This window comes from Esox lucius, chromosome 16 (genome assembly GCF_011004845.1).
Source record: "Esox lucius isolate fEsoLuc1 chromosome 16, fEsoLuc1.pri, whole genome shotgun sequence".
In the NCBI taxonomy this organism is placed as follows: domain Eukaryota; kingdom Metazoa; phylum Chordata; class Actinopteri; order Esociformes; family Esocidae; genus Esox; species Esox lucius.
Window position 1 is genome coordinate 18026688 of NC_047584.1, and position 21014 is coordinate 18047701.

At 42.1% G+C, this 21014-nt stretch overlaps 1 protein-coding gene across 6 annotated transcripts in view; it reads left to right on the forward strand.

The window, feature by feature from the left end:
- The first annotated feature begins 558 nt into the window (after nt 1–558).
- Nucleotides 559–21014, forward strand: part of cobll1b (cordon-bleu WH2 repeat protein-like 1b) — a 28364-nt gene continuing 7908 nt past the window's right edge. Inside the window, exons 1-4 of one of the 6 annotated variants that reach the window (XM_010890884.5) lie at nt 559–668; nt 891–977; nt 16082–16279; nt 17644–17851. In XM_010890884.5, coding sequence (XP_010889186.2) covers nt 628–668; nt 891–977; nt 16082–16279; nt 17644–17851 — 534 coding nt within the window. In that variant the 5' untranslated portion in view covers nt 559–627. Of the gene's footprint in view, nt 669–890; nt 978–3436; nt 3522–12159; nt 12328–13871; nt 14797–14858; nt 14877–16081; nt 16280–17643; nt 17852–21014 lie in introns of those variants that run through there. The other 5 variants (XM_010890886.3, XM_034286966.1, XM_010890885.4 and 2 more) reach the window with 5 other exon arrangements.

Sequence of the window (21014 nt, forward strand, 5' to 3'; positions counted from 1 at the left end):
AGGCTATGGCTAATTTCCATAACTAGTAGTCCTGAAATAGCCTACCTGTCGTCAAACGGTACACATTTTTTCACTTCAAATGGCACGAATATGAATAATATTGAAAAAGTTGAATGTATCATTTGCTCCTGCAATACATGTTTTCAATTAATATAGAACACCCAAACGCTCGTATTCTTTCTGGAGTGGAGAGATCACTCACCGCTGGGAGGAAACATTACGGAGTACACAGAGGGTGCAGTGAGGTTCGACGTCACATAAAGGTTTATTATTTGGGCTCGCTGACTTGTTCTTAGATGAATCTCTACCGAAATAGTCTTACGTTTGGACGTCTGACTAGAAAGTTGTTTTGAATTCGGCAGAGACAAGTTAGCAGGGTTGTTAACATCGTGTAACAACTTTGAAATGTACACTAGTGGCTAGACGGAGAAAAGACTGGATTGTGCTGGCAGCGTACTGGAATAGATCGAGCAGCGACTGTTGTGTGGATCAAGAGTTGGAGATTGAAGAGTTGGAGATTGAAGTGGGAGTTCCATAATAATAAGAACACAGCCTAATGGATCATTGAACGAGTCAACGGTATATTTTGTGCGTTATAGTTAGTTCTTTCCTACCTAAAAAAGACTGATGAAAGTTGACAGCTGCACGGAGGGCCAGGGGCATTCATGGTAAGAGATGTGTGGCACCTTTAATTATCCTAATTGTGCGTTAATGTCTGTGCGTTAATACCTTTGCCGCATTCCTGGCAACATTTAAATTCTCATTGTTTAAGGGGTACGACCAATGGTTCGCTCATCCACAGCTGGCACTCGGATTGGACAGATCTTAATGCTTGTGCATTTTTATTTCGGAATTATGAATAATTGTGTAATTTTCTTTTTTGTCGGTAGTCCGAGGGATTTTGTTAAACCTATGCAGTTAGACATGGATGAGAATGGGTCCCAAGGAACTCCCCGGCGACGGCTGTCTGGCTCCAGGTATGTCTCATTCTGAGCACTATAATTTTAGAACTGTGAGCTGTCAGCTTAGCTGCAGTCTACATTATTGTACTCTTCAAGTTTAGAAAGAAACGTATATTTCAGCTAATTTATGGTGGAATTGTTTAACATGTGAGATCATCTGAAATGACATCAGTTGGAAAATATGGCTTTTGTAGCTCATGGTGTCTTATGTCATTCCAAAGCCCTTTAACTTGTCCCTCATTTTCTGCCTCCTAAAATACAGTTCTAGACCCTTGTTGAAGGAAATTGCAATTTGCTGAGAATTGCAGTTCTAAGGGGTTTTACCAAATTAGTGGTCCACAACCAGAGGGGCCAGATGTGCATATCTATCTTTCAATTAATTCTAGCCTACATTGTTCAGGCGTAACTATATTGAGTTAATCTAGTCAGAAGCAGTTGTGGCAGACATCTCAGTAACCTTTGAACTTCACTCATTTCCTGCCTTCAGAGTTGTTCTGGGAAATTGCCATTCACCACATGTCGGGGTCATGGGAAGCAAAGACAAACAGTGTGCATCTCATGTGCATAAGAATCAACATCTGGTTATGTAATAGTGTCCTAACTATTTTTATCAATAGGCTTGCAGGTCAGCATGACTGTATGTGAAATATTGTATATAATCAAACAGAAGACATGACCAATCCAGATGTACATCTTGAAGCTAGTTGCACAGGTTTTTAAAAAGATTCCCCTTTAATCAAGGTCTGATTGGACTTGGAACACCAGGTGGGTGCAATCCATAGAGAAGGTTCGTTGTGGCCAAATGCCTATCTTAGCAGGTGATATCACAATTTAATCTGTCATTTTTACTCAGATCAGCCAGAGATCAGAACATTCTCTTCAAATTAGTTTGCCGAGTTAGTCCATTGGCCCTCATTCATGAAAGATCTCAGATTCAAGCGTGGGAGGAGACAAACTATTATTTCCAAGTGTGATACACGAAACAGTCGCACCTGGTCAAAATAGGCGTAGATGTCATCGCAGATGAGATCTGATAAAGCTGAGGACGCGAGAACGCACTGCACCTGTTCTTATTTACATATGACACTCGTAATGTAAGCGGGTGAGGCGAACATCCGTATATAAATAGACATATTTCTGAATAAATTATAGCGTAAAAGCGCTAAATAACCATTCGTCATTCTCCTTGAGGTAAATCAGAGCGGTGACGGAATGTCCTTTCTCGTCTCAGCTCATCACCGAGGTCCTTAGAAAGCGAGTTCTGCCATTATTAGGGTAACTGCTCAATTCAAAACCACTGGTTTATTTCTACTCTCACTAATCATTTATTAAGACCTTTTAGCTAATGAAGATGCCAGCCACCGAAATTATAATGACCATTCATGATCTCCAAGACCATACTATAGGCATGAGTGACTAGGAAAAGCAAGCCGGGCAACGTTTTGTCGTTTTGTTTAGCGACACACACACACACACACACACACAGGCAATCCAGACTTGAGTTTGATCGTAAGGATACGACAAAGATAATATTGATGAATACCTGCACTGTTGGTAAAATGATCGTACGATCAAATTTGATTGTACGCACGTTTCATGAATGAGGGCCATTGTTCCGATTTTACTTCTGTCTAATAGCCACAATAAACAAGTGAAACAAAAATCGGTTTTGGGTTCCAGCCCTGAGGTTACTTCAACCTGAAGCCTGTAGTGCAATGCCCAGCTCGTTGCAGCACACATTTCCAGCGGAGTCAACCTTTTAAACAGCGTTCAGGGCGCTGCCACCCCATGTGGCAACTCTTGCATACACATTTCTCTACCTGAGGTGTTTTGACAAAGATGGTAGTTACATAACCAAAACCCTCAGGCCCTCTCCATGTATGTGAGTAATGGACAAAAAAGGCACAGGCAATATATAACCTGTTTTGTCTCGTATAAATGGAGGTGGTGAAACAGGAAACCAACTCGATCGTGACCTGTAATGTATTTCATAGACATGACTTTGGGCATTGTGAGCACGTTCTTACTTTGGACGTGTCAATGGCAAAATTAGTACAGGAGGAGTGCATCTGTACCGTTAAGAAATCACCAACATTCTTACCTGAAGCTGGAGCCATGTGGTTCAGGTTTGTAGGGATACTGCATACATGGCTAGACCCAGGCTTTTCTGAATTTAGATAGCTATGTTGCCAAAGGAATAAACCTGGCCTTTGTGCGTTACCTTGCTAACTCTTCCAACCTGTGTCGTAGGCTTTAGCTGTGTATTCATTCCATCGAAGATAAATGTTTCTTGCGAAACATTTCCCCTATTTGCATATCTCCCTGCAGCACCCCAGTATGCTGCAACCAGGACTCAGAATCCTGCCCCCCATTGGCGCAGCCTACTTTGAGGTAGTGACTTAGACCACTGTGCCTCTTGGGGGCCATGTCGTTGATGAATAATTGAAGTCAGGTGTGGTTGTCCAGGGTTACAACAAAAATGTGTACTGTTTGGGGAAGGCCCTGCTCAAGGACCGCAGTTGAGAAAATGCTATGATAGATCTCTGTGTGGAGTTTGTTGTAAGTACATGCATATCTAATAGATTCCAATTGTGGTCAAACAAAATGATCTGTGTGAAGGCGTCTAATGTGTTTTTGGCTTGTATTAAATATCAAATGAATGTCAAAGTTGATATCTATAAAAGTGTAATGATTGTGACTATGTGGAATTTGCTTTTTTATTTGGTTTTGGGAATGGTTGCTTGGAGATGATGTCAGCTGACTGTATTCCAGTTGGTTGGAGCTGTTTGCTCTTTAACTGGAGAGTGAATTTCCAAAGTTCTTTGCAAGCCTTTACAGTCCCAACTCACACCCTTGGCATGCAAGGGAGCGCTGCAGAATTGTGATTTTAATCATAAGCAAGATGGAGATTTCAATACTTGATGGCAATTAAGTTTCCAAACTCCACAGTTGCAGTCTTTTTCTACTGAGGCTGAAATGCATTCACATGTGCATACCAATTATGTTTATGAAAGGAAATAAGATTGTTTCAGCATGACCCTTTGAAATGTCATCATAGCATTTTGTGAATCGGTAGCTGACGCCCACTCTGGCATTTGAGTTGGTGGCAGACTACCTCATTCCGACCATGGTTTTTCTGCTATTTGAAAGTGAAACCACTCCCTCCATGATCTGTTGTGTTGATGGCAATGCACATGTCCTGGCCTTATGTGTGGCTTCAAAAAGTTGAAGCCATTAGACATCTGCTTCTGAACCCCCACCCGCCCCGTTTCAAGTGCAGTTGCTTGTGGGGGACGTCATGTGGTCGTCCGCACTATGCTACATTTGTTATACTATTACCGACTGCTATAACCAGGCCTTCGTCCAAGGCCGGCAGTTGGTAGTGAACACACAGTTAAATAAACGTGATCATTTTCCAAATGGGCCTCAATAACGTCTAGTTCTCCTTTTGACACTGGAAAACCTGACTCCTGCTGTTTTTGAGAGTACCCCTTTTGTCACAGTAGCGTCTGTTCGACATGACATCTGGTCTCATTTTGGAATACTTCACCTGGCATCTTTGCATTTCTGAGTGGAGTGGCGCATACAGCCTTTATAGTAAAGGGGTGCAGGATGAGGATCAATGGTCTATAGTTTTTCTCGGACAGTTGTATATTTTATAGGTGACATTCCTCTCTCTGTGCTCACACAGTTATGCGGAGCCTGTGCCGATAATGGGATACTCCTTTAACCATGATCTCACATGGCAGGCTTTCTTGGGGTGGAGCTGAATGTGTTACTGGTTAAGGTATTGTGAATCCTCACAGCTGTTTCCAGACACTTTGGCAGTGCAAGGGCACAGCTGCACTCTTGAATTCAGTTATGAAAGGTATGACTAGAAGGATGGGCCAAATCCTACACATTAATAAAATAAATGCCGGCAATGTTATAACCATACATTGTGTTACAGCCCCGCCATATTGCAAACCAACAGCAGGACCCTGAATAAAATGTATTGCGCATTTTCTTTGCGTGTGAATATCGTTTTTAGGGAATATTGTTTCTTGTGAAGAGAGAGCATTGTGAATTTAATACTGCAAATTCCATTCAGTGTGCCATTTCGGCCCTTTGGAATGATCACGACCTAGACTAGAAAACCTAGGATATTTTGGTGAAAAACTAGTTGTAGCTGAATAAGCAATGCGATCTGAATGTCCCTGGTGATATTTGCTAACCAGCTCTCATTGCTTATTTGCAATTGGTTTCTATAAGTAACAAATACTGGATATCTAGCTAATGTATCAGGCATAATGGATACAAATAAAATAACTTTTTATACATTTGTAATTAGGAAAACATAGTCCTGTGGTTTTGTCGACATTGATCAAATCCCCCTCTGTGTTCAGAAATGCACTATTTGCATAAATTGTGTGATTGGAGTCTGTAACACAGGAGATAATGCATGGTTTCACTCTGACACACGCCAAGTGCTGCGGGAGCTCATCTATCATTTCAAACAGATCATGCCAACTAAATGGAACCTGTCAACACTTCCTGTCAGTATATATACCTAAATATTAGCAAAGATGGAAAAAAAACGTGTAGATCAGATTGAAACAATCATGTTGACAAACGTTACCTTGTCCTCATTAGATTTGCAAGGTTATCAAAACGCCTGGCCAGGGTGAGCTTAAACAAAACTTATATGAAGAGATTCTAAAAGTCCTTATGGGATGAAAAACCACAGTCTACCTAACCATAGTAACTTCAGGGCAGCTGAAAATATCAGATTTGACTCTGGTCAAGATTGATTTGGATATTGAGCGAGAGTGATTCCAAATTACTTGTTACTAGACTTTCTTTAGCAAACATAACACAGCATTAGTGTTTTATGGTAAATGTTTTATTTAATGGAAATGTTAGTTTGTAAAAAATTTATTGAATGTTTTATTTTCTTATTGGTTGCTATTGCTTCGTCTAAACTGCACCTGAGTGAAGTTTCTACTGTAAGTATCCTAAGAGCTCCCCTCAGATGTGTTCGATGATCACAGTTCATAGCATTAATTTGCACAAAATAAGTTTTAAATGTTTTGTCCTTAGCCGTATGATTGTCAAATGAGAAGGGAATAATGAATTGCGATATACTGAGGTTATCGCAAAGCATAAAGAATCTAATTCTATCTTGTCTGGATAATACCGCATTGAGAGGTTTAACCCTTGACCCTTCAAAAGATATACAAACATACCAGGATTCTTGTACTCTCTGCTTAATGAATAATTTCCTATAAAACAGTATGGGTTAGACCTATGGGTTATGGGTTAGACATATGGGTTATGATATAAAAAAAGAAATCTTTGCCTCTCAACCATGCTTTTCACTGTTACTACTGTGATATTATCAAAATATTTTCTTTTACCACTGAACAGAAGAAGCCTTATTATGGAAATGTGAAAATAGTTGGGCCTCTACAATGTGACAGTGTTCTCATTTAAGGTCTAGACTTAGGATTTCCTCACTGGAAGCAGTTAAATGGGAATAAACCGAATAATATAAGGTTATGATTCAGCATAAAGAAACCCCCAGAGTTCTAGCAATTGCAAAATGTTCCCCTTTACTCAGGAGAAAAAAGCCTTTCTGTTTAGCCAAGAAAGGAGTTCCGTATTGGGCTGGGTTACACAACTAGGTCAAACACCAAACACACTCTGAAAGCAGTTAGAGGATTACTTTGTCATTCACCCACTGAATGTGATGAACTAATCATAAAAAATTTACACATTTCTAAAAATAAATGTTAGAATACAGAAATGTTCAAAATTGTAATGATGGTAATGCATTTGTACTGTTCATTGTTGCTCATTACAATACCTTATATTGTGTATTGCAATGTTTGTTGACAGACTGAATATAGTAGATATACAAATAACACAATGTTATCATTGTCAATATCTCTGACTGTTTTTGTGGTTTCTGTGAAGAGGTCCATGGCATTCCAACGGCATCATTCTCCATTAACAGCAGTACATGTAAAATAAAGATGGAGTCACTGAATTTGTCCGGTAGGAAAATGAAACCTTCTTGGAACAGAAATGTAATTGAGATCTTAAGACAAGACTATATTTGCTCCGGCTGTAATTTCTTGGGAATACAGTGTCTTTTATGTCTCGTGGATGGTCTTCTTTATGCCTCAGAGGGCTAAAACAGTGGCTGTTGTCCAGAGAGCAGGGAATAATGGGTCGTCTTTGTTGTGCAGTTGAGGCCAATGCACTGACCGTAAATACCAGGGAATGCTTATTTCTTGGGTTGTACTGGCCTGGGAGTTTGTCAACAAAATGCTCCAATTGCCTCAAATTAATTAGTTAGTTATAGCAGAATTTTGTGTTCACGTTAAACATCAGAACTCCAATACAGATTCCTCTCCTTAGCTGTGGAGTAATAGTGTCACTAGAATGCAAATAGTCAGTCTTTGTATGGCTGATGCTTTAGTGTCTTTTGTGCACTCTACCAACACATAGCAGTTGCCACCTAGCTTCCACTGCATAACAGAGCCTGTTCTGTTAAAAAGGTCAGAGGAATAATGAAAAGGCTTGGCTGGAAAAAGTTTGTGAAGCAAATCTCTAGATGGCGCTATTCTTGTGCACATTATTTCCTAATTTTCCATTCAGCCTGTGGTAAATTGAAATATTAACCCAGTGGTAGCTCAATAGTTACACAAGTGTGATAAATATGTATAATGGCCAATACTTATACATTAGCTTATGTGGTCACTGACAAACATAATGTTTTGTCTTTTTTTATATAGATAATATAAAACATTTGAAGTGCTTGGTCATTTGAGGACTTTTTGGGAGCTGCAATGCATGTGATAGGCAACAGGACAGACAGCAAAGCAACCGACTGCTGCTTCTTTGATAAACATTCCAGTATACACAATGCAGCATTGTGTCATAAGAATGAATGCAGTGTTATGTATAATTATGACTGAAGGGGAAACACTATCTCCTCCTGCCTTTGTAAGTGTTGGCCTCACAGAAAAGATAAACATGCTGCTCCTATTCAGTGCTGTACATGTATCATCACACAGGCAGCTGGTGCTTATGTTTTGTATCTAATGGATTTAAACACCTAACTGCTCCTAATTCGAACTCATATCAAGACAAAACCAGTGGATTTGAACCCACACTCTGACTGGAACATGGAACGTGTTGCTCTCTTATCTTAATGCTTGGCAGATGCCCGTCCTGGCTGTACTGAAAAAGTTCAGCAGAAGCATATTTTACCTCAGAAATTAGGTGTGGGGGGAGTCGTGGAGGAACGGGTCAGACTAGGCTGATCATCTGTGCCCTGCACTGGGTGGGGTTGTGCACGTAGAATTCAAGGATAACCCAGAATAATCTAAACTCTCATTGATTAATTGAGTTAGTGTCTGACTGACTTAGTGTCAGCGTGAGTCCCACTGCTAGTAGGAAGGAAGGGCTGGAGTGAAGTCTCAAATGTTGTGCACATTTTTTTGTTTAGCCAAGGCTTGTGTCGAGAGTAGTGTACTACACAGTAGGGACTAGGGTGGCACTTGGGAAAGGTTGAATGTTTCTTGAGGTGAATGTTTGATACCAGGGGATTCTAGAAGCTGTGTATTTATGCTCAGATACTCTGGAGTTATTAATGTTGCATATACTTACCTGTTGTCTAAATACGGGTGTGACATTTGCCAAGCAAGTTTTGAAGCCAGTTTTGAAGCCTGCATTGGAACCGGTTATGGGAATAGGGCATTTATTTTGCCTAACGTAATAACGGATGCATATGTAGGAAGGCAGGGGTTTTCTCAGAGTTGCAAGAGTTTTTATTTATTTTAAATCTCTTTCCGTCCGTCCTACACAGCTTCTGAAGTAATGGTCTCTCCAGACCTTCTGTAAACAACTTGTGTTTACTGTGGGCGACCTCTTACCGAATTACCAGCTGTGTCCCTGGCCCTGTGTTTTGTCTTTCCACAGGGATTCACCCCCTTTCTCTTGAACCACGCCTTTGCCCCGTGTCATTCAGATTCCCACCCACTTCTGCCTCCAACCACATGTTGTCCCCTTATCATCTGATTTTCCTTTTTTGCAAAATGAAGGACAAGCTTTAAGGGTAAACATACTGCAGAAGTATGCCTTGCATGGTCTAGTTGAGCAGAAAACCACCTGTGTTTTGCAGTAGGTCATGAACTGTGCGACACTTGTTTATTGCACTGCATCAAGCACGTTGTTTTTCATTTCAGGTTAAAGAAAACATTCACAAGGGATGTGTAAAAAAAACAAAGGGTGACGTTGTCAAACCTCTGATTTCGTGCTCTCATCGTAAGATGTCGGAAATGTGAGTCATTACAAGTTTAATACCCCAAGGTCAAACTGTAGCTTCCTGCTTTTTGTCACAAATTTTTAATAGGCAGATGGTGACCTGTTGAATAGATTTTTCCATTGCAACCACTACAATTTACAGCACCGGTAAGTACTATGGGATAGACAATAAACGACAGCATCTGTGCCCTGCTTTTCAACCAGAGTTTTAAATCATGTCTCAACCTGCATGTCATTCCTGACAATATCAAGTAATGGGAACTGAAAAAAATGAAGTCAATTTCACTTATTTGTGACATACATTTAGCAGATGTTCTTATCCAGAGCAACACCAGTAAGCTCTGCCATTTTCATTCGCGTTCATACTAGGCCCCAGTGGAATCAACCTCACAATCCTGGGTTTACAAACGTCAGGTTTTTTCCAAGCTAGCTCCAGGGGACGCCCCAACTAACGCTAATCCCAGAAATCTACCATCAACCTAGATATAACTTCATATCGGAGTTAAGCTCGTCAGTACCTTTTTATTTTTCCCTTTGATTAGTCAAACAGCTATTGTTTGTTCAATAGCCAGCTGGTTGAATTTTAGCATCAGAAAGCAGAAGGCTTTTGTTGACCTTGGCGAACTAGAGTAATATGCTGACAGGGTCTATAGTTGACACTCACAACATCATCAGCTACTTGTGTAGTAGACCCAATCAGGCAGAACACTACCTGGTAACCACTGTTGTAGCTAACAACACCTCATAATTAAGAGCTACCCATTCACAGGCAATGTACCGAATCATTTATATTCTTCCCATTTGTTTTCTAATATTTATTTACATCTGACCAAAAAAAAGTGGGTCGGTTGTCAAAAACCATAGTGTGTTAGGGAGAGTGTGTGGATGAACCCGACCAATAATGTTAAGCTAGTGCCCCAAGTTATTTTAGATTATTTAAGAATATTTAGATATGTTTGACGTATTTAACTAATCTCAACGGCTCTATGCAAATCAATGCAACTCAGAGGCCCAAGGCAAAGTTGCTTGTCTATAAGGATGTGTTTGTCAGAATTCATCAGAAAGCAATCCTCCAGACATGATTACAAGATTAGCCTACAGGGATTCCATTACAAACACTTGTCTCAGCACTTTCAGCACCCTAGGTGAAAAATATTTGAGCATGCGTCTGATCTCGTTTGTCGTTAGACTTGTTCATGGGAATGAGATCTATACAAGCTCTGCGACGTCATTATAGAGTGAAGCGCCTCAGAAAAGCAGGGTGTGGTGGTGGTGGATGTTCTGTGTTTGGGAACATAAAGGCAAACATGTAAAGTATTAACTGATTGAATTAAGCACTGGGGAGGTGTCGCCAGCATGCTGTTGTAGCCAGTGTTAATGAGGAGGACAGACGACATACAGTATCTCACACAAGTGAGTACACCCCTGACATTGAAAATATTTGATTATATCACCCCTAATTGAAAGTGTCAAAATTGGGCCCCCTTAGCCATTTTCCCTCCCTGGTGTCATGTGACTCGTAGTGGTTACAATGTCTCAGGTGTGAATGGGGAGCAGGTGTCACACTCCCTCATACTGGTCACTGGAAGTAGACGTATGAGTGCTGCCAGCATTGCTGCAGGGGTTAAAGGGGTGGGGGGGTCAGCCTGTCAGTGCTCAGACCATACACCGCACACTGCATAAAATTTGGTCTGCATAGCTGTGATCCCAGAAAGAAGCCTCTTCTAAAGATGATGCACAAGAAAGCCAGCAAACAGTTTGCTGAAGACAAGCAGACTAAGGACATGGATTACTGGAACCATGTCCTGTGGTCTGATGAGACCGAGAAACTTATTTGGTTTAGATGGTGTCAAGCGTGTGTGGCGACAACCAGGTGAGGAGTACAAAGACGGGTGTCTTGCCTACAGTCAAGCATGGTGGTGGGAGTGTCATGGTCTGGGGCTGCATGAGTGCTGCCGGCACTGGGGAGCTACAGTTCATTGAGGGAACCATGAATGCCAACATGTACTGTGACATACTCAAGCAGAGCATGATCCCCTTCCTTCAGAGACTGGGCCGCAGGGCGGTATGCCAACATGATAACGACCCAAAACACAGCTCCAAGACGACTACTGCCTTGCTAAAGAAGCTGAGGGTAAAGGTGATGGACTGGCCAAGCATGTTTCCAGACCTAATCCCTATTGAGCATCTGTGGGGCATCCTCAAACGGAAGGTGGTGGAGCGCAGGGTCTCTAACATCCACCAGCTCCGTGATGCCGTCATGGAGGAGTGGAAGAGGACTCCAGTGGCAGCCTGTGAAGCTCTGGTGAACTCCATGCCCAAGAGGGATAAGGCAGTGCTGGAAAATAAGGGTGGCCACACAAAATATTTACACTTTGGGCCCAATTTGGACATTTTCACTTAGGGATGTACTCACTTTTGTTGCCAGTTTGGTTTGGACGTTAATGGCTGTGTGTTGAGTCATAACTCTGTTATACAAGCTGTACTCCCACAACTTTACATTGTAGCAAAGTGTAATTTCTTCAGTGTTGTCACATGAACAGATATAACCAAATATTTACATAAATGTGAAAGGTGTACTCACTTGTGAGATACTGTATATGTGCTGTGATCTTGGTTGGAGTTTATAAACCTGCTGTAAATGTGATTGGTGTCAGGGCTTTACTGGAGGTAAATAAAAGCTCATTAGCCCTCTGACAATTAGTTGCCGAAGGAGCCCATCCTTCTCGCTCTCTTTCTGCCCCTTTGTGTGTGTCTCTCTCCCTCCCTCCTTCTCTGTCTTTGAGCCTGACCTGAAGCTTCACTGACACACCATGCTTAAGAGTTTTCTCCAACCAAAAGACTTGAGTCAGCCCACTGTGAAGGATTCACACACCGGAGACAAGATTTTTCTGATGTCATGATATGGGCGTGGCATAAGGTAGGCCTACGCGGTCGGCTGTGCTCTAACAGGCATAGTGGCTGTGCTCTAACAGGCGTAGCGGCAAAGTCTTACTATGAAACCAGGGGAGATGGCAGGTATGTAAGAGGGGAGAAGCGCTGAGGCCAAGAGGTAAGGTGTTACAGTATAATGACTGTAGGACATGATGTGTTTAGGAGGGTTATGTTCAAACCTGTAGCCAGCAGTGGGAAAGGGAGAATGGATTAACTAGGCACACTGATTCTGTTTAATTATCCTATAGCTTGTTGCATTGTTTCCTTGTAGTTGAAGAAAATCCATAGTAATTCTATGTTCTTTCAGTCTTTGACTATACTGTGCATTCTTTAAAGTATCTGCCTGAGTGGTAATGTTTTTAATAAAACTGTTTTTCATGGTATTTACCTATATATACAGTCTATGGTATTTACTCTCAATTAAAGATGTTGGAAGATATTAGTTTGCATACATACTGTTGTTGCTGCTTGCATTGAGCTTTGGATATAATGGTTTGCTGCCAGTGTACAGTAGCGTGGGAGTGTACAGTAGAGTTTCTGTTAAACAGGCAGTCGCATGTGTGAGCGGTATGGTAGATCACTGAGGCAAGTCCCTGTACAGTAGATCAGGCAAGTCCGTTTAAAAAAAAAAAAAAAACTGCTGTGGTCTTTGGTGGCGGTATGCATTGTTGCACTCTCGCTTCTTAAAATAAACAGGGTGTTGTTCCTAGGAGGACAGGAAGGCCTGTTTGCATAGCCACTTTGTTTGTCGCGTTGTACATGATCCCACCTTTTCCCAAGGGACCTTTAGGCTGCATATGACCGTTAACAGACAACAACAGCGGCAAGGCTTACTAATCTTGAACAAATTCCAAGTATAAGCTGACCGTAACTTCAGCTGGACAAAGTGACTCCAGTGACTCTTCAGTCATAACATAAACAATCTATTGTTTGCCCCTGATGTGTTCACTCTTTTGTTCCCCCCTCAGAGTTTCCTATTGATTAGGAAAGAATTTCACGGACTTGGCTGAAAATGCCTTTCACAGGAACATTCCTACATTCCCGCTGTAGTAATGTGCATTGGAATGTAAAGAATTTGGAAAGCCCTTATGGGTGACGTTATTTGTGCCATATGGTCACAGGAAATATAAGCCATGGTGTGTCAGGATATTACCTGTTTAAAAATGATACCAATCCAAGGAGAATGTGTAAAACTCTGGCCAGTAAACTGTACTTCAATTAGAAGCTGGGAATTTATAATGCAATACCAGTTTCCATGTTGATGCGTCCACAGTTTGTAAAATACAGTAGAGATTATTGTAAAATGGCTTAGGTGTGAAAAACAACAATGACACTAACCTCAACTTCCATGGGAGGATTTGGAGTTGGGCATTATTGCTGAAGGTCAATAGACTTTGGTCTCATATCCACATACAAACTAAGACATCTTGAGTATTTGAAAATGGGTAGCAATGCTGAGTATTATGCTCTTGTCTGGGGTCCTGTTTGGACAGTAATGTAAGGAACATGCACAGGCCATAAATGTGTTTATGACATTTCCGTTGATGTTTGTCTAGCCGCAGGTTTATTAAAATGCTATATAGAGTACTTTATTGTGTGTTGTCTGGATATATTTAGTTCTTGCCCTCTAAAGGCAGACTCTGTACTTTCTTACAGCTGGGTTGCACATTTCATGCAGCACCGCGTGTCAGCAAAAACATGTGAGATTGATCCATTGTTGCTCCCAGAGGATCAGTGACTGATGGTTGGCCTTTGGCGGTGGTAGCCCAGGATTCACGTAGCTTCTGTGCATTGTCTGAAACAGGGGCTGAAGACTGCCAAGGTCAGCGGCACGGTACGCCTACGTTACTTATCTACCCGGGACAATTTGTGGTGATTGATCAGCGTATAGGCCGTGCGGAAGCCTGTGTGCACGCTCAAGAATCGGCTGCTTCAAGCCTCCGACCAGTCGAAGACCAGGGAGAGTGAAGCCCCCGACCTCCATGGTGTCCCTTCCGTCTACTGAGCAATGAGCCTGGGCGCTGGCGGTGAATGACTCTGTTTGTGCACGTCAAACCTCCAGCAGGAAAACACTGAGGGCTGAATGAGGGCCTTAGGAAGGTCAAGCTGTAACATGCCTCTGTCTGTCATCCGTCTCATCAGCATAATACTGCTGCTGGAAAAAACAAACCTCTGGTCTTTGCCACTGTCACACGTTCAGTGAAGTGTCTGGATGTGGCTACTGAAAAGCACGGTTGTTTCATAAACTCGGCAATATTTTTAATTGTATCTTTTTCAGACTTTTGACTGTGTAATGCAATGAATGGTATAGCCTTTACCTAGGGAGAGATTTGCTCATTTTCCTATTCCCATTGCCAGACCATGAAATGTGGACTTTGTTCCATACCCGGGTGTGGGCCTGAGTAGTGTATCTGTTTTAGCTGGGGGCGTCTGTTGACATTTACAGGCACCGGGCCTATTCAGGGACATTTCTGGTGGCTCCAGATTTCGTTTGTACCCGTGTGTTGAATGTAAGTGTTGATTTAACACCGTTTCTAATTCTTATGCGTTTCTTGGGCTTCTGGACGACCAAGCAACATTTTAAACGGCAAGTCACATTTTGTCTTCTTTTCAGAGTAGAAGACCAGTAAGTGAAAGATCAGAATTGGGTAGCCTGTCTTAAAGAAGGTATAGTAGCCGGAGTCCCTGAGCCTACAGCTTTTAAATGACTTAATTGCATCATTCCCCAACTACTGTGAATTTAGGTAGGCTTGCTGGCGCAATTAACATTTTTGGAATATTTGCTAATGTTCCTTTCAAGCTGGGGCATATCGAGCCTCGACCCATCAAGTTAAAACATTGCAAAAACTCCTATTTTTAGAGTAACTGTTGCCCTCTGAAGGAATTCCTTGGGCTGCAGGTCACCCAGCTTAGTCGACTGGGTTACTCCCTGAATAACCCCTCGAGTAATTTAGAAAACAATTTTTTTTTGTTTTTTGTTTATTGAAACTTATTTGAAACTGATTTACATTTCACATTTTCTCTTACGGTACTGCAGTGTCCTTTTGAAGGACAAAAAGTTCTGACCTCTTATCAGGAAATGTCCTTTTTAAAAGACATGTTTGTGTTGGCTGACACTGTAAGCAGTTGCAGTCAGGTTAAAGCTAATCTGTCCTTATGGTGAAACCTTTGCAATTCAACCTGGTAAATCCTTTTTTGACCATGTGAATCTGAAACGAGACTAGGATTGGCCAGGCTTTCTGACGGATGGTTAGGCTTTTGCAAACGTTGAAGGGAATTCTCTCCAGTGGTAAACACTACCTGTACCAGTTATTATTTCTAATAATAATAACTGGTTCAGTGACAGTAGGGGAGATTGTCTTGCTTTATACAGTAGATGGGTATCTACAGAGAAGTTAACCACAACAAAGGCTTAGATCACTGAACACCACCCACGGGTTGGTTTCACAGGGGTAATCCTTCCCTGCAGTACATTGTCCTCAAGCCCAACAGTGAAAATCACTGCACTTGACTGTCTTGTGACTAGTTTGCAGAGTGAACCCAAGCATTTTTATCTAATGGCTGCTTACTTTATGTCAGGAACAAAGGATTCCTTTCATGCCGATTCATGCGGTGTTGTGTGTTGTTTTATGCGATAACAGAATCATGTCTCATGAATGTGTTTTTCTCAGATCTACTGTGAATGAGTATAATTGTTTTCCTGACAAATTATCTAGCGCCACTGCCATTGTTTATCTGCTCACTGCTGATATGGCTGCTGTTAGGTAAAGATACCTTTCAAATGCTGCCCTATTATTTCTGACTGACACTGGAGGAAATGTGGCGGAGTGGAACTCTGGCTCATTCTGTTTCTTTACTTTTCCAACCGACAGAGTGTCAACCAAGAGCAAAGCCCCATCTCCCCCAGTACCACTGAAGGGCCTGGATAGTGCTGGCCTTTCGCAGAGACACTCTGTAGCAGGATATCCGCTGATGGCCATGGACCAGAAGGAGAATCTTCTTGACGAGGACCTGACCCTGGTCGTGGTTCTGCCAGGCGGAGTGGAGAAGATGACCACTGTCCACGGCAGGTGAGACTTTGCCCCCGTATCCCCTATTTAGAGTCAATGTGGTGCAATATATGGGGAAATAGAACTATGACTGAACACAAACCAACTGAGGCATGTCCCCAAGATGTTTTCATTTGACTGTTTATACAAGGAATCAAACAGACCTTTGTCGTTTTCAGTTCTATAGCAAGAATTAATTTAAAATAAGCAATTGTACAGAATACACAGAATGAAACCCAAAGGTAATGAATTATCAGTAAAATTATGAAACAGTGTTTGTTTTGACACATTTCATACCTTTATCGGGGGGAGATGATTTTGTACTTCTACTTTGCCATTACATCTTTCCAAGGGTGTTACTATATGTCATTGTTTCTTTAGCTGGCCAAGATTCAATAATGTGTATTTTAATGGCTATTATCACACTTTATGGTTAAGGAATACATGTGTTTTGTTGATACACTGCATATACATTTACTGAAACATGGTATTATAATGTCTGGACCATGGAGTTCTCATCCACACCAATTCAGCCGACACTTAAGCGCCTTATCAGAACAACAGGAGATTTCTATCTTTCATTCAATGGCTTTGTTGTTTTCTGGCACAGGGACTTTGTGTCCTGGTATGAAACTGTCGACCCACAGTGTTCATTCTACATCACCAAAGTTTGCTCAAGATTTCATCATTCTTTTGTGCAAGATGTAAACCGCACTCTGGTATATTGTGCTCATTTGCCCTCTCAAGTAGTCTTTGAGGCCAATTTTAATATGAAAGGATTAGGAATTCAGTTCTAAACCCTCTTTGCTTTTGCAGAGTACTCTGAACCCATTATGGTAAGGATTAAACGTTTGCTGCATTTCCAGAAAACCTCAAGACCTGGAATTTGGAAATTGATCGATAGCTTTGCATTGATGCTGTTGCTAAAAGGTTTTCCACTCTACAAGTATGACGTGTGTGTATGTGTGTCCCCGCCTGTGCCTGAAGCCCAAACTGATGGCTCCTTATGCTAATCTTTGTAAAATAAAATGCAGCACTATTACATAAAATTGAAGTCTTCTGTGATAGAATCGACTTTTGTTCCTGGCATCTGCAATTTCCACACAAAGGTTTTCTTCTTGGAAAGTTCTCTCTCTAAACAAACAGTCATTTGTACTTAGCTAGGTAGATTATAATTTTTATGAATGCTTCTCTGTATTTTTTATTATTTCTATGCTTTATTTGATAGAGCCAGTGGGGTAAGATGGAGAGAGTTGTTGCTGAAAGGGCAGCGGCCCAGATTCGAACCTGTGCTGCGGCATTATGTGTGCTGGAGGCAGCAGTGAATGCTGGTTCACCCTGGGTCGTCAATTTATTACATGTGAACTGTGTGTCTGTTTTTTCAGTAAGCCCATGATGGATTTGTTAGTGATGCTTTGTGCTAAGTACCACCTGAACCCATCAGGCCACACCATAGAACTGGTCACCACTAACAGAAATCACATCAAGTTCAAACCCAACGCTCTGATCGGGACCCTGGAGGCGGAACGGATCCTGCTCAAGCCTAAAGGAATCGATGACAAGAATAAGAAGCCTGGCCATCAGATGCCAGAGGTAACTTTAATTTCTGAGATTTCATTTGTAGAAATTAGATTCAACTTTATTGTCATTGAACGAGTACAGTACAATGAAATGCTGTTAGCATCTAGCCAGAAGGTCCAATAGAAGAGGGCAGAAAATGTACAAGTATTAAGTGTAGTGTGTGTTACAAGAGGTAGAATGTGCCACCCGGATGCAGAGATTGCAGCAATAAGGTGGCGCCTGTGGTAGACGTGTATGTAGCAACTGAGAAATGCAAGTACGATGGCAATTTTAATGTGCAATGAAGGCAAATTGAATATGCAAGGTGCATGTACAACTGAAATGCAGGGATAGCAGCAGTGAGGTTTGAGGTAAACGCGTACCTGTAACAACTGGAAACTTCCATTATCAGACTTTGCAAGGCAGTGTCAGAGTCCGGTAGTACAAAGGGAGCAGTGCACCAAGGTCCCTGAGAGGCGGGTGGGGTGGGGTAGGGGGGGTCGTGGGTGTGGTTAGTGACGGGTCACAGAGTTCAGCAGGGTTACAGTGGATGGAAAGAAACTGTTCCTGAGCCTGCTGTTGCGGGAACGAAGAGACCTGTACCACCTGCCTGATGGTAAAGAGGGCAAACAGTTTGTGGCGTTGATGTGAAGGGTCCCTGATGATTTGCTAGTTCTTTCAGTTATCTGATGATGTATTGTGTATTCTCACCCTTTCTAATTTCCCCTATTTGTAAACGTTTTCCTAGAGTCAACTAAAATCTAGCAGATAAAGGGGACCTGAGTGAACAAATTACAAATTTGATACTCAATTTACACTGAACAAAATTATAACCGCAACACTTGTTTTTGCCCCCATTTATCATCTAAGACTTTCTCTATGTACATAAGACCTATTTCTCTCACAACTTGTCTAAATCTATGTTAGTGAGCATTTCTCGTTTGCCGAGATAATCCATCCACCTCACAAGTGTGGCATATCACTATGCTGATTAGACAGCATGATTATTGCACAGGTGTGCCTTAGGCTGGCCACAATAAAGGCCACACTAAAATGTGCAGTTCCATCACACAGCACAATGCCACAGATGTTGCAAGTTTTGAGGGAGCGTGCAATTGGCATGCTGACTACAGGAATGTCCACCAGAGCTGTTGCCCGTGAATTGAATGTTCATTTCTCTATCATAAGCCGTCTCCAAAGGCGTTTCAGAGAATTTGGCAGTACATCCAACCGACCTCACAACCGCAGACCACATGTCAGGACCTCCACATCCATCATCTTCACCTCCAAGATCGTCTGAGACCAGCCACCCGGACAGCTGCTGCAACAATTGGTTTGCATATCCAAAGGATTTCTGCAAAAACTGTCAGAAACCGTCTCAGGGAAGCTCATCTGCATGCTCGTCGTTCGTTGTCGTAACTGACTTGAGTGGGCAAATGCTCACATTCGATGGCGTCTGGCACTTTGAGGAGGTGTTCTCTTTACGGAAGAATCCTGGTTTTCACTGCACAGGGCAGATGGCAGACAGCGTGTATGGCGTCGTGTGGGTGAGCGGTTAGCTGATGTCAACGTTGTGGATTGTGTGGCCGAAGGTGTTGGTGGGGTTATGGTATAGGCAGGTGTGTGTTATGGACAACGTACACAGGTGCATTTTATTGATGCCATTTTGAATGCACTGAGATACCGTGACGAGATCCTGAGGCCCATTGTTGTGCCATTCATCCACGACCATCACCTCATGTTGCAGCATGATAATGCACGGCCCCATTTTGCAAGGATCTGTACACAATTCCTGGAAGTTGAAAACATCCCAGTTCTTGCATGGCCAGCATACTCACTGGACATGTCACCCATTGAGCATGTTTGGGATGCTCTGGATCGGCGTATACGACAGCGTGTTCCAGATCAGGCGGTTCGAATGTTATCATTGGATTGAATGGGCATTATGAGTGGTTATCAGCCTCATAGATATGGGTCAGAAGGGGCCTGCTAGCCTACTAGTAGGCTCAAAAGGCTGTTATCATCCATTCGCATGGTTAATTTAGTATTTCGATAATTTAGTATTGATGAAATCATCACAGTTTAAAGGCTCTCATTTTAATGGTCTTACCTGTAGACTTACCCTAACCCTAACCCATTTTATTGGTCTTACCTGTAGACTTACCCTAACCCATTTTAATGGTCTTACCTGTAGACTTACCCTAACCCTAACCCATTTTAATGGTCTTACCTGTAGACTTACCCTTACCCTAACCCATTTTAATGGTCTTACCTGTAGACTTACCCTAACCCTAACCCATTTTAATGGTCTTACCTATAGACTTACCCAAACCTTAACCCATTTTAATGGTCTTACTTGTAGCAGCCACCTGAATTCGTCTGGGATTGGATCTATTTAAGTTGTCCTTCTCGTGTATTTATCCGTGATTAACCATGCGAATGGATGATAACAGCCTTCTGAGCCTACCAGTAGGCGTAGCAGGCCCCTTCTGACCCATATCTATGAGGTTGATAACCACTGATAACGCCCATTCAATCCAATGATAACATTTGAACCGGGTGTCCAGGTCCTGCCAATATCCAGCAACTTCACACAGCCATTGAAGAGGAGTGGACCAACATTCCACAGGCCCCAATCAACAACCTGATCAACTCTATGCGAAGGAGATGTTGCACTGTGTGAGGCAAATGGTGGACACACCAGATACGGACTGGTTTTCGACCCCCACAGACCCCCCCCCCCCCCCCCCCCCCCCCGGACCCCCCCCAATACAGTGAAACTGCACATTTTAGAGTGGATTTTTATTGTGGCCAGGCTAAGGCACACCTGTGCAATAATCATGCTGTCTAATCAGTATCTTGATATGCCACGTAGTCTTAGATCTTTGAGTTCAGCTCATGATAAATGGGGACAAAAACAAAAGTGTTGCGTTTATAATTTTGTTCAGTGTATTTAACACAATATAAAGTCAACAAAGCAGGACCTGAACAGAGCAATTCTTGAAACACCATAAAATCTGTTCTCTGTGAAAGAGCAGACCTGAGTTCTACCACACCAATGTCAGAGACTGCAACTAAGCTCTTTCTATAGTTGTTGACCAGTCATTGCAGCTAAAGGTGTCTCAACCTGTGATTGATTATAAGGGGGTAATTACTTGTGGCTGAGATTCTCACTGTGGAATGCAGTGGTTAGGTT